Source organism: Rattus norvegicus, chromosome 14 (genome assembly GCF_021556685.1).
Source record: "Rattus norvegicus strain SHRSP/BbbUtx chromosome 14, alternate assembly SHRSP_T2T, whole genome shotgun sequence".
Lineage (NCBI taxonomy): Eukaryota > Metazoa > Chordata > Mammalia > Rodentia > Muridae > Rattus > Rattus norvegicus.
In genome coordinates, this window is record NC_141547.1 from 51359232 (window position 1) to 51374076 (window position 14845).

The following is a 14845-nucleotide window of genomic DNA, read 5'->3' on the forward strand; positions in this document are numbered from 1 at the left end:
GTCCACCTTCTGCCTTTCTGTTCCACTCTGCTACTGATCCCTGAGCCTTGAGAGGGAGGAGTGTGATATTGGAGTCTCATTTGGAGCTGCACACTCTGCTGTCTCTAATTCTCTATACAGTGACCTACTACCAGTCTCTATTAATTGGCACCTTCTGCAAAAAGAAACTTCTTTGCTGAGGCTTGAGAGCTGCATTAATCTATGAGCATAAAGATACGAACTTAAGCAATTTATTCCTGTGTCCAGTTAATATTATCATAATGCTAGGTTCTGCTCTAGGGCCTTTGTAATGCTTTCTTTTTTCTTTTAGAAGTCTGTGTCAATTTTCATGTTATTCCATTTTACAAGTGAAAACTAGAGAAGGTAATTTGTCTCACATTCCACAGTTAATAAATACTATTTTTTAAAAATAAAATGGTCTATTGTTTAAATGTTTCAAAAATTAAAATTAGAAGGGGGGGTTGGTGAGAGAGCTCTGAGATGCTGTGGACATGCTCAGTGTGATTGCATACTCTGAAATTCTCATCAATCAGTGAGTTAATTTTACCAAAGTTTACTATGATAATTTCTAATTTCATAGTACTGTTTTTTGTTTTATTCTATCTCATATTATTTTTATCAAATTTATTCTTTACTTTCTGTCATCTAAGCAAATGCAGACTATTTTTAGTACAGAATCATAGCCTTCTACAGCATTTATCTTATTTTAAATCCATTTACTATCCCCATGTTCCTTTGAACCCCATCCTGCTCGCACCTGATCATGAGAATGCAACAGACATTCATGTTACAGATGGGTTTTCTCAGCTAGAAGAAATCATGACCCCCACCCCACCCCCACATACATGCACATACTCCAGGGACATGTAGGTCTGTGTGTAGATCTGTCAGAGTCTCAAAAAGAAGGAGTGTAAGGAGGTAAAAGATTCTGAATTTAGTTTCTGGATTCTACTAGTGATTCTGAAAAGCACAGTGCAGGTCTGTATAATTTATTTTCTAGGTTAAATGGCACTGATCTCAGTGTAGAACATCAGTGGAGTATCTTTTAGCTGTTTTTAGGTATTGTTTTATATGTTTTATTCTTTGGAAAGTGGAGCAATGAAAATATGTTAGAAAAGCTTGAATTAGCATTTGTAGATTAGCCTTAAATCTTCCCAGGATTTGTAAGATCATGGGTTTTATTTCTAGACCCCTCAAAAATTTAAATATCAAAGAAAAAGTATTTTCCCTGTGAATCATCTCCTTTTAATATCATGACACATATCTGGTCACTTCCCTGTTTTAAATAGAAATAAATTTTCTTTTGTATCCAGTATTATCCTTTCAGTGATAATCTTCTTATAATGTTGTCTAGTTATCTAAATACAAAGTTGTTTAAAATTTATACCTACATGCAATATCTTAGCTGTTGATTGATTACTAATGTCCTGACCATGTATTTATAAAAATACAAGGAACTAAAGGATAAAACTTATGATAGGTCTTGTGCACATTGTGATGGGATCTCCCAAGCAGGACGACCTTTCATGGGTGTTCAGTTATGCAAAAAATCAGGATGGTGCCGATTTAGTTGATTAAGAAAAACATTAAGAAAGTCAGTGTTGTGATTTGCTAAGCCCCAGATATTCCTCTGTACCATCCTGATGGGTTTGAATCAGTACTGTTCCCAGGTCATCCTCAATATCCCCTGTACCTACTGAGGAATTCAACTAGAGGAGAGAAAGCATTCCACAGGTGGTATTTTTTATTATACTTTTTATTATTTAAAATGACTTTTAAGTTAAAATGTCTTGATAGTATTCCCCCTTTTCCCTAAGTACTTCAGATTCTCCCATGTTCCCTGCCCAGCAGCTGTTGGAAAACAAAGAAAAATCCAATAGAACAACTAGAAAAAAAACAATCCTTGTCCCTCTACACTGTAACCAAATAAAAGCATGTGCATGTGCGCGCACAGACACACACACACACACACACACACACACACACACACACACACACACACACAGTGTAGTTCATTATAGTTAACCCCTGAACATGGGGTCTAGCCTGGAGTCGTTGTTATATCCAGTGTTTCAACATTGAAGAAAACATATTTCCCCTACTAGTCGATATAGATGACAGTTCAATGGTTTGTCTTGTCCTTCTTAGTAGCTGAGTTTTCATCAATCCATTTTCTTTTTTCAGAAAATTGATTGAAACATTCTTTCTGAGTAGAATGTTAACAAACTTTCATGTTAGCCTAGTATTTCCTGTACTCATCTTACAAGGGTGGAAGCTGCAAAATAAATCTCTACTTCCAAATTGTCCCTACTTCATTCACAAGAGAATTGGCAACATTCATTCTTCCAAGGATTAATCTATATCCCACAATGTGAATGAGATGCCAGAGAAACACAATAAGTAATCATTTGATGCAATCATTTTCTATTAGTAGTTGTATTCTGGGCTCCAAATAGGAAGAATAAACTGCTTAAAAGAAGTTACTTTTTATTCCATGAATGTTCCACTGATGTTTTAAAAGAGTTTGACTGAAACTAAGATTTTTAAAGCAGAATAACCTCCTTTATTATAGTTATTTGTACATGTATTACAAGTTGGAATTGTCTTTTTTAAATTGGCTGTAGACATTTTAAAAGGTCTGTTTCTTAAGTAATGATTTTCAGCAATGAATATGTCTTTCAGTAACCTTGACTTTCTTAATATCTTTTATACTATGTGATAGGTTAGGGGTGTGTTAGGTACTCAGACTCCTGTGTGTCTGTACTGATCAATATCTCTTAAATCAGAGTGGCAGAGTAGAATTACTATCCTATTTGTGATATCCACTACCCCCAACAATTTGATTCTAAAGAAAAGTAGTGTAAGCAAAGCCAATGTGATTTCAATGACAATTTATTAGAAAAAAACCTTCACTTAAGAAAAACTCATTCTTAAAAGCACTGAAGGAATGGTAATAAAGATCATTTTTTCATTCTTTTTTGATAAAAATCTTTTTTATTATACATGACTATAAAGTTAATATGTAAATAGATACATAAACATACTTCTTAAGGTTTTAAAAATTCTTAGTGACCAAGTAGATATCAGCACTTTGAGAACAAGGTTAAATAGATGTAACCACATTTTCTCTAAACAACAGATAGCTCACATTTTACCATCTTGTTGAAACAAAGTTGACACAGAACATGCTTAGCGTGAGACCCTGACTTCAATCTATAGTAACTTTAAGGAGTTTCACAAAAATATCACTTGTAAAGAATCTCTTCTTCCCAAAGTATTTCACCTTCACTGTCTATCTCTTTAATAGCTGCCATTCATTCCTAGATATATGGGTGTGTGTGAGCCTTGAGTCGTATTGATTCTATGACAGTTTCCTCCTTGTTTTATGGTGTAAGCATGTGTTTGGTGATATTTGAAATCGTCCTCCCATGGCTTCCTAACTTCAGAACTTTATTGTACAATATATGCTCTATTTTAAGAATTTAATTTCCTCAGCCGTCCTACTTTACTCAAACTATTTAAAATGTAGTTATCATAAGTAGGAATTAATGTTACAGGCATACAGCATTTAATTAACTGCTCATTCATTTAAGGTAATGAGATCATGTGGTTTTACACAAGTACTTTTTATACAATGTACTTCTATACAAGTACATGAAATATTTCTTGCTGCTGCTTAAAACAACCTTGTTTGCTGAGAATCATTTAGTGTCATAGGGATTGTAGTTATCAGTTAATTAACTTGAAAAGAAAGGTAACAATAATTTATTTCCTCCCTAGGGACTAAAGTTGAAACATTGAGATAAAGAGAATAAAACTTCATTTAAGTTGCTATTTAGACTTTATCATAGCTATTGTTATAAGACCATCTTTTATTTCATTTCCTTCATACTAAGTGCCTGACTCTGTATCAAAAGTGAAATCTAGATTTAGCCTTATGTAATCTTCCAAAATATATATTTTTACATTGCTGAATCATATTCTATTATAAACTTCTTTTAAATTAGTCCAACAAAATTTTACAAGAGAGACTCAAATCGTAATGATCTAAATAGGTATCTGTGTATGTTTGTATATTTATATTGTTGTACATGACAGAGGCCTTTAGAATACATTCATCTTAGAATTAAGCAGTCCAAATATAATAGCTTTTGACAAATTTATACTTAAACACTTAAAACCTTTATTGTCAGTGCACTTAAGAAAATCACAGCAAAACTAGGAGTATGTATCATAATCCAATTGAAATTACTTGTGTTCCACTCTCATAACTTTTTACTGAAATACACACACGCACACACACACACACAATTATACACACTTATAATTACACACACACACACACACACACACACACATTCAATCACACAAGTTTGAAGAATCAACCTAACAAACTTCAAGAGAGGAAGTATTGCTTTGAAACTATATGATAATGGTCCTTTCTAGTCACTGTAGACTGTGAATGTCCAGATACTTTCTGATGGACAAATTCTATAGGGAGGAAGCCAACCAATAATTTTATTAGCTCTGTTTTGTACAGGAATCTACATCATGAAATTTAAATGATTGTTAAGCATCATCCTCACGCAGAGGGAAGAAAAATCTCTAGATCTCCAAAACCTATTCATTATATGATTACAAATACAAAATGAAGTAAATGACTGTTGTGGTCCAAAGTGTTTGTGTAGTGCTCTCGAGCACGTAAAACAAGTCTCACTACATCACCATTGATTGGCAGCATGGGATGTCTCCCACTGAGGAAAATGTTTCAGTATAGGAAATAAAGTTCTATGTTGCATGCTAAGACATATAAATTATAATTGTAGTTTTTTTATTTGTCAGATATCCATAATAAGCCACATGTTTCACATTTATAAATTTGATAGCATTACATTTATTATTTAAGCTGTTTGATACTCGCAGTAGGTACAATATGTAACACTTTCAAAATGTTAAAGGAGTATTTATACCATTGTATTGGGAATGTGTTGAAAATTATACCCTAATTTAATGTTTAAATATACATCATTTGATGTGCTGGATATATTTTGGAAACAGTTTACTGTGATTCTGTGTAATAGTAAATACAGAATAGTAAACACAATAAAGCATTTTTTTGCATTCTGCAATTATAACTGATGGTATAAATTTGAAAAATCTTTCTGGCAAAAATAGCCTAGCCAGTCATATTCCAGTACTATTTTATTTATAATTTGGATGTCCATATGTAATTTAACTATAGAATTATATGATGTTGAAGCAAGTAACTGACAGGAGAATAGATTCTAGGCATGGCATCATATCACTATAGTTCCAGGTCCTTAATACACATGCAAGAGAATCATAAGTTTGAGAAGATGATTCAAAAATATTTCAGACCGGGTTGATATTTAGTATCCTAAGAAATAGTTTCTTTTCCTTAATATCAAAATATTTATATATGCTAATCTTAATTTTTTAATCTTTTTGATCTTTTAATTTTAATCTTTTTTCTTTTCTAAAGATAAATAATCTTCATGGGTTAATGATAAAAAAAGAGGAAATATAGTATGTTAGATAATGTACCCAGGTTAATTTTTCCTCACTTGTAGAACTATATTTTACTAAAATAATTTTGAAGGAATGCTACACTATAAAAGGAATAGATCACTAGCCCTCATATCTCTATATTATAAGAAATACACAAGGTACTATGAAACTGATATCCAAAGAAGGGAAAATGAGTAATTTTGAAGTTGGTGTTTTGGATAATATCCTACAAATGACTTGGACATGATTAATTTTCAGTGTGTGGTGGGAGGGATCACTTATAGGTGCAGCACCTGTTGTGTTTTTTAGCATTTCAGCATTTGTGTATGGAGAGCTTCAAGACAGCATTTTTGTTTTTTAAATTATGTCCAGGCTTCAGGAAATGGTCTTTATCAAGAAGAACAGAGACATATATAGGCCATTAGTAATTACGCACAAATGAATAGCCCAGCATAATTTGTTTTCTTACCTGCACGTTGTAAAGAATAGGTCTGTTTGCGACTTACAGAGTCATGTATATGAGATTGTGTGTTGTAGAGCTGCATTTACTATGTACTAATAGTGAGCCACATTCTGTTCTTGTTTTTTTCCTTTACCCACATAAATTTGAGAATGCTACTCTTGCATGTAACATTTCATCTATTTCTCCTACTGAGTTTGAGAGTTAGTCACTAGTAGATACTAGATTACCCATGGAGAAACTATAAAGTATGGAGACATTATTTATAGCTCCATCAGGAGACCTTCTAGTGAGTGGAGAGAAAGCATTAGAATCAAGACTTTTAATCTAGTCTACCTTTAACCCTTGTAGCCCTGAAATCAAGAATAAATCTAACAGTGGGTTTTTAGTCATAGATACAATCTATAAGTTATCAGAATTACTTCCTCTCTCCACTGCTGGCTCTCTGCAAAACAAGAATTCTGTTAGTTTTAAGGAACGCCAGTTAGGATGTAGTATTTTTATATAAAAACATGAACCAAAGGGTTTGTGAATCTTTGAGAGAGAGCATGATATATCTGCTTGCCTTGAGCATATCACCTACTCTGTTTTGTTATGTGCATGCATTCGTTTTGTTTGTTTTTTGCAGCAGAGAGCATTGAACTCTGCCTTTGGGGCAGAAGCTTTGCTCTGGCTCTTACCCCTGATTTTTGAGTTTTCCCAATTGTAAAATAGGGAAATAGGATTAGAGGAAAGCATTTGCTCTCTTACCTGAAGTGGTAGCTAAATAGGTTTCATAAAGCTATACGTAGCCATGCGTGAGAGGCAGTAAAGGTAATAGCAATAGCATGTTGGAATTTGATTAGAGAAAAACAAATATTAAATGAGGTAGTGCTTGTTAGTTAGTGTATGCTCTGGGTCCATCTCTGCAAGATTTAGTGTTTTAGAGAGTGCTTTGACTCTTCAGACCTGTTACTCTAACAAAGGTGAGTTACATTTCCCCTTGTTGATTTGTACTTAGCAATTACTTCCATTAGAATAAGTCTATAGGTTGGCAAATCCCTTGGTCCTGTGGAGGCTCAATGACCCAGCATAGGAGAATGCTAGGGCACCAAGTAGGAGTAGATGGTAGGTGGGGCAGCAACCTCATAGAAGCAGGGGCGAGGAGGAGGGGATGGGGGTTTGTGGAGGGGAAACTGGGAAGGGGGATAACATTTGAAATTTAAGTAAATAAAAGAATATAAAAACAAACAATTCTGTAAAATAGCTACCCAGTTGAAAGTCTGTAAATACATAAGCTTTCAATTGAAAGTACATGTGTACACAAAACCATTTCTTTCTTTCCAACTCAATTTTCATGTTTTTCCTTCATGCAACACTTCCTATACTTAGAAGTGTCTATAACATCTGGCCTACTGTTCATACTCTGGCTCACACTTATGTGAAATCTCATTTCTGATTAGATAAACAGAATCCATTGAAAGTTGAATGAGTACCCAGTGGGGGGCATGGCTACCCTGATCACCCAGGTGTTACTAAAAATTTCAGTGCTCTGAAGTCAAATGAGTCACAGGAAGCATCATTGATTGTCCTAGGGGGGAATTCAAGGCTTGCAGGCTTGTAGGTAAGCCACAACAAAAACTTGTGGACATGTGGAAGTGGATTTATTCTCAGTGTTATATTACTATATTTTATTTTATTTTATTTTTTTTATTAACTTGAGTATTTTTTATTTACATTTTGAGTGTTATTCCCTTTCCCGGTTTCCGGGCCAACATCCCCCAACCCCTCCCCCTCCCCTTCCTTATGGGTGTTCCCCTCCCCATCCTCCCCCCATTGCTGCCCTCCTCCCAACAATCTAGTTCACTGGGGGTTCAGTCTTAGCAGGACCCAGGGCTTCCCCTTACATTGGTGATCTTACTAGGATATTCAATGCTACCTATGAGGTCAGAGTCCAGGGTCAGTCCATGTATAGTCTTTAGGTAGTGGCTTAGTCCCTGGAAGCTCTGGGTGCTTGGCATTGTTGTTCATATGGGGTCTCGAGCCCCTTCAAGCTCTTCCAGTTCTTACTCTGATTCCTTCAACGGGGGTCCTGTTCTCAGTTCAGTGGTTTGCTGCTGGCATTCACCTCTGTATCTGCTGTATTCTGGCTGTGTCTCTCAGGAGAGATCTACATCCGGCTCCTGTCTGCCTGCACTTCTTTGCTTCATCCATCTTGTCTAATTGGGTGGCTGTATATGTATGGGCCACATGTGGGGCAGGCTCTGAATGGGTGTTCCTTCTGCCTCTGTTTTAATCTTTGCCTCTCTATTCCCTGCCAAGGGTATTCTTGTTCCCCTTTTAAAGAAGGAGTGAAGCATTCACATTTTGATCATCTGTCTTGAGTTTCATATGTTCTAGGCATCTAGGGTAATTCAAGCATTTGGGCTAATAGGTACTTATCAATGAGTGCATACCATGTGTGTTTTTCTGTGATTGGGTTAGGTCACTCAGGATGATATTTTCCAGTTCCAACCATTTGCCTATGAATTTCATAAAGGCATTGTTTTTGATAGCTGAGTAGTATTCCATTGTGTAGATGTACCACGTTTTCTGTATCCATTCCTCTGTTGAAGGGCATCTGGGTTCTTTCCAGCTTCTGGCTATTATAAATAAGGCTGCTATGAACATAGTGAAGCACGTGTCTTTTTTATATGTTGGGGCATCTTTTTGGTATATGCCAAAGAACTATATTTTATTTAATGTCATACATGCACTATATAATGATTTAGCATGTAACCATCATTTAGAAATATGATGTAGAGGCTACCAGAGTAGCTCAGAAGTAAAGTCTCTTGCCACCAATCCTAAGAGTCTGAGTTTGATCTCTAGAACTCTCACATTAAAGGTTAAGAAATGACTCTACAAGTATTCCTCTGACCTCAATGTATGTACATTTCCTCACAATACATTGTAAATGTTTCTTGGATGTTTTCTTTATTTACATTTCAAATGTTATTCCCTTTCCTGGTTTCCCTTCCAAAACTCCCTGTCCCATCCCCCCCCTTGCTTCTATGAGGGTTCTCCCCCACCTACCTACCCACTCCCTCCCACCTCCCTGCCCTGGCATTCCCCTACACTGAGGCATCAAGCCTCAGAGGGCCAAAGGCTTCTACTCCCATTGGTGCCCAACAAGGTCATCTTCTGCTACATATGCGGGTGGAGCCATGGATCGCTCCATGTGTATTCTTTGGTTGGTGGTTAAGTCGCTGGGAGCTTTTCAAAAGAAGTAATGACGTTTTACCTTTTAAAATAAAATCTTCAAGATTTAAAAATATATGGGGCAGGAGAAGTTTGTTCAGTTGTCAAGAGCACTTACTACTCTCAGATTTCAGTTCCCAACACCCACATTGAGGAGCTGTCAATCTCTAACTCTAGCTTCAGGAGATTTAATGTCCACTACTGTCCTCCAGTGGCACCCACACTAAAAAGGCATACATTCAAACAGACACATACACATAGGCACACCACAGTATTTAGCTCACATAGCTAAAAATAAGTATTTAAAAATTCAAAATACAAATGTTTTTATTGTAGCCCCCAATAAGTGAAAGTGTAACCAAATTCCATAAGTTCTGTTCTGTTTTACAGAGAAAAGTATCAAGGAAGGCATCTTAAAACTCAAAGAAGAACCATCTAAAATACTGTCTGGGAATAAGTTTCAAGACCGATGTGTTGTTTTACGAGATGGACATCTCTTTATTTACAAGGATCCAAAGGTAGTTGGATAAGCAGGATTGGTGCATGGAAGTTATTGCTTTGCTTTGGTGTTTATATCTTCATCTGACACTAGTAGCAACCATCCCTCTTCAGAATAGTACCTCCTGGTGATTTCCTATAACAACAAAAACCCAGTAACTAAGTCCAGATCCCTGTGGCCTTCCTAGGAACCCCAGTTTTTTGTTTGAAGGAAAATCACATCATCACTGAAGAGACTTTCAGTGCATTAACATAAACCATCATATAAATTAGCATCATAGCCAACAGAATTAAGAGAAAAAATGTTACATTGTAAAGACAAAAGAGATGCTTTGGGTAAAGTAATGGAGACTTAATGAAGAGTGGTCTAAAAAAAAAGACAAAATCTGAAGTCTGTAATGAAAGTTAACATCTTCCTTATACATTTGAATAAATCCTTCAGTGTCACACTTACTGGCTTCTACATATTATTCCCTCTAAGTACTGAGTTTTATTGAAGAAATGCAAAGTAGTGATGAGAACAAGAGATTTTAAAAGAGAGTTAAATAAATAATATAGCTATAAAATACTAAATTTGCCATAAGAAAAATCTCATCTCTGTTAAGAGTTAGTGGTGTGAATAAGTAATGTAACATCTCTGCTTCTCTTAAGAATGTGATGATTGTATTATGAGTCCTATATACTAATCATGTTAATGTTTAAATAGAGTATGTTTAAGAGACAGTTTTGAAACATGAAACATGTAAATATATCATCATAAAAGTATGGTTCCAAAGATACCCCTAAGAATAAGATTGGATAAGTTGCAGAATGAACAAAATATTCAATATTTATAGAAATATACAATATTTCTATCTAAAAAATCAAAATTGTTAATCTGGATAATAATCGAGTAGATACTACATGAAGGAACCTTTAGAAATGTTTCACGAGCCACTAAACTGAATGTGTTCAACATCGTTAGTCATCATGAAATTATTAGTGTACCATTCTACAAACCACTTGCTTTGATGAAATCATGTGAGACAACTCCAATTTGGAGAAGGATGTTGAGTAACTTGAGTGCTGATAGTTGTGAAAGGATGGAATCCTAATATTATGCAGGATTCTTTAACAGTTTCTGACTAAAGTTATTCATCTACCTGCAAATAACAACTCCCAAGCACTAGTAAATGAAGTGGCAGCTTTATTTACAGAAGTGTCCATAAACCGAATAATATAGATAGAATACTACTACTCAGATTTCAAGTACCTGTCTCAACAATAAATTATTGAAATATAACAATCAGTATAGAGCCATATCACAACCATTTGTTTCACTCTATGGGAAAGAACTCAGAAAGGATTTGCTTGGCTTGGGGAGAATAATAGCCAGCTGTAGAGTTCCCAGGAGCAGTAAGAATTTGAAGTGAGAAGCCTTCGCTGTCTTCTTATTGCATCTGACACACTTGAAAAGGAGCCTGCCTAATCTCACATACTTGTTTTGTGTGTGTGTTTTCTGTGCAGAGGAGAACTAACCTTTTGAGAAAACACCTACATGTTTTGAGTTGTATGAGTGAGTTTTAAGGTTCTTGAAACTTAGATCTATTTCTGTGAAAATCAACTGATTACAGGCAATTATTTTAATGATGTAAAGTACAACCTTGTTAACTTTGTCTACTTTTCTGTAGTGAGTGAGAATAAACCATACAACTTATTCTGGTTGACTTGGTCATTGATCTTCCGTACTTGTAACATGTTGGTACAGGGTTATGTTTTCTGTTGGATGCCATCCTAATGGTATGAATAATCAAGTGAATATTTTGTCCAATCAAGGCCCTTATTCCAACAGAAGGCCCATTATTATTTTCAGTAGTAGAAAGAACAGAATAATGGCCACAGTATCCCCGAACAACAGTAAGTAGTGTGAGTATTGTCTGGCAGCGCATTATGTGGCCATTGGCTAGCTTGTTTTCATCTTTCTTTTTTTTTTTTTTTTGTTTTGTTTTTTTGTTTTTTTTTTTTTTTTTGGTTTTGTTTTCATCTTTCTAAAAGCTCCCTGGAATTGGAACTATTACTACTCCTTCATGGCACATGAAGAAATTGAGTCAAAATGATTTCATATAACTAACCAGAGACTAACCAATAAGCTTTGAAGAAAGAATCCATTCCTACAATGAGATTTCAAAGGCTCTATGCAGAGATTTCCTAGGGGCAATAAATTAATAATACTTTAGCTTAGTAGTTTGACTGACAATTTATTGGAAGATAATTGGGTTTTTTCATCTGGGTAATACCAAGTATGCTTAAAGATGATCCAGTGGGGCTTAGAGAGATAAGTGTAACAGTTCAGAGCACTGACATTTACAAAGGACCCTGGTTTGATTCCCAGCACTAACAAGGCATTTGCAACCATCTCTTTCTCCAGTCTGAGGGCAGCAGAAGCTCTCATCTAGTATAGATGGGTGCTGGGCACTCACATATGAGACGAATATATATGTAGTATTATCTGCAATATCATATAAACACCCAGGATTTTAAATCATGGAGACCATAGTTATAGAATTTTAGTCTAATTATTAAATGTAAAAATTTGGTTCTCGGACAGTTTTCAGTAATATATGTGCCCTATATGCATTTAGAAAGTAATTTCCTGCAAAGGATGTAGAAATTATAAACCGAGAAGTATTTTTAAAGCAACTGTTAATTAGAAATAATTTATGAATGTTCATTAACAACAAATTAGGATAATACACAAGGAAGATTGATTTCATTTTCACAGGCTTTTCCCTACACAGAAAATGTTAATTAAAATGTGCTCAGAACTGATTTACATAAAAGGTGAGAGGTTTCAAAGAATATTGCCATTACTCTCTTAATGGTGTGGAAAAAAAGCAAATTGGGGGAGGGGTAATCCTGAACAGTTGCATGAACTAATAAGCAAACTCCTTTTAGCCGTGGGATAATTCTGAGGCTCACTTATTCAAATGACGTAGTTAAGAACTTCACTTTGAAATATAGTAACTCAAGCAACACGTTGTACATTTCATGGAAGTTTAATTTGTGTAACTTTCTGAGGTCTCATGAGAGAGACAGAGACAGATTTGTAAACTGAGAATTACTTTGGTAGAACTTTCCATTGGGAACTTTGTGGTTCCTTATGCCACGATCTCATTGAACTTGAACACAGAAAGAGTTATGTTTCCTAGCTACTGATTTGCCTTTCTAGTCATGACTTTAGTGTGATATAAAGTGATAAGCTTGAATGGCAGAAGTGGCATAGGGGATTTCTTTCCTTATGGGCAGCGTGAGGCATGCAGATGCCCTAATTGGCATTCCATTGGAATTGCTGCCTTAGCCCAGCATGGTGTCCTGAAGCAGGGATTAACTACCTAACCTGCCAGGGAGGGTGTTAGCCTCAGTTGTAGTATGATTTAATCTTACAACAAAGGTAACCAGAAAGTACCCTTTAGCATGCAGTCTTAGTGGCCAGCTTTCTGCTTCTTGGATAGAGTCTATCTAGGGGAATTCAAAGGCCATGCCTTAAGATCACACAAAAGGCATTCATGGTTTTGTTTTGTTTGTTTTTTTTTAATGTTTCTTCCTTAAAATTCAACAAATTGGGGCTTGAGAGATGGCTCAGTAGTTAAGAGCTCTTCTAGAGGTCCTGAGTTCAATTCCCAGCAACCATATGGTGGGGCACATCTGTATAGGATTTGGTGACCTGGTGTGTCTGAGGACAGCGACAGTGTACTCATATACATAAATGATTCTTAAAAATAATTCAACAGGTTACCAAGTCATAAGAACAATATCAAAAATCATTTTCCATTGTACTTAGAAGAAACAGTGTGTCAAGTATTTTAAATGCCCTTAGCAAGAAATAGAAGCAAATCCAAAGGAAACTATAGAACTCCACTGATAAAACTTGTGTAATCTTACTGATATTGATTTCTAACCTCACAGTTGTTGTTTTAGAACTGTACGAACATGATACTTTATCTCAAAAGGAAAATAGATATAAGAATAATAGCAAATACTTTTGGGAATAAGTAAACAAAATATTTTTTCAATTATTAAGATGTGTAACACATCAGAAAAATCTTTTAAAAAAATGCAACTTAATATAAAAGTAAGTGTAGAGGAATGGCTCAGTATAAGAATTCTGTGTCCAGACCTATATATTTAGAAACATGTCACATAAATTGCAAGTATTAACTATGGGCATTTGTTAAATTAATTGCAGTAAATAATTGTCAACAAAAATATGGAATTTTAATTTTCACATATATTGAATCTAAAATATCTCAGGTTAACAAAATAACTAAATAATTTAAAATAGTAACTATCAAAATTCACAAGACCGTGAAAATAAGTTCCTGTCAATTGTACTGGAATATCTTATGTTAAAGGAAATTAAGAATGGGTAAACACACACGGTGTTGTGGTACATTTCTGTAATTCTACTGTCAGGAGACCCTGGTACAGCAAAGCTTCCCTTTCAGACCACAGATTAGATGCAAACCACACCCCACCATCTGTTTTTAGAGAGAATTTTTAAAAATTAAACGGGGAAGAAAAGTTAAAGTACTTGTGGGTGGAGGGGCTGCAAATGTCCTTTCAGATGTAACATTTAAGAAGAGAAAAAGAGGAGAGATGTATTAGAATAGGCAAGGATGCATCATCTATTTTAATTGGTCATGTTAATTAGGTGAACCAAAGGAGGCCTTTGATTGGTGGACTTCAATACTGAGATATCTAGACTATGGTAATCAGCCTCAGAAGGAGGAATTAGCCAAATAATGGGGAGAAGAGTGAGGCTTTCCAGGGCCACAGGGAAAGTTTCCTGAGACTATTCATCTAGCCCTTGAGAAATGAGAACAAGGTTATGCTGTGCTGTGTAGTAAGTTTAGAGTTTGAGGCCACATGAGAACTGTTTTCAAATACTTAGTCTATTTGACTTTATACTACACTTGATCTTAGCCAAAAGGCCGAGAAGCGATTCTATTTGACTTTATAATAGCAAAATTAAAGCCAACTGCAGTTCAAATCAAACTTTCTGTCCAAAAGAGACCTTATTTCCATGCAAATATATTAAGTGTTAATAAAAAGAATAGGCAAAGATATGGACATACATTGTTAGAAATAAAATCTTTGTCT

At 35.2% G+C, this 14845-nt stretch overlaps 1 protein-coding gene and 1 pseudogene across 6 annotated transcripts in view; one reads left to right on the top strand and one right to left on the bottom strand.

The window, feature by feature from the left end:
* The window catches only part of Arap2 (ArfGAP with RhoGAP domain, ankyrin repeat and PH domain 2), a 197491-nt gene that overhangs the window by 167686 nt on the left and 14960 nt on the right, over window positions 1–14845 (top strand). For all 6 annotated transcript variants that reach the window (XR_015636604.1, XR_015636605.1, XM_087583090.1 and 3 more), the window contains 1 exon segment: window positions 9599–9726. Coding sequence is in view for 4 of the 6 variants with exons in the window: in XM_087583090.1 (XP_087439216.1) it covers window positions 9599–9726 (128 nt within the window). In the remaining 2 variants the exon portion in view is untranslated.
* On the bottom strand, window positions 14536–14688 carry LOC120096846 (U2 spliceosomal RNA; annotated as a pseudogene).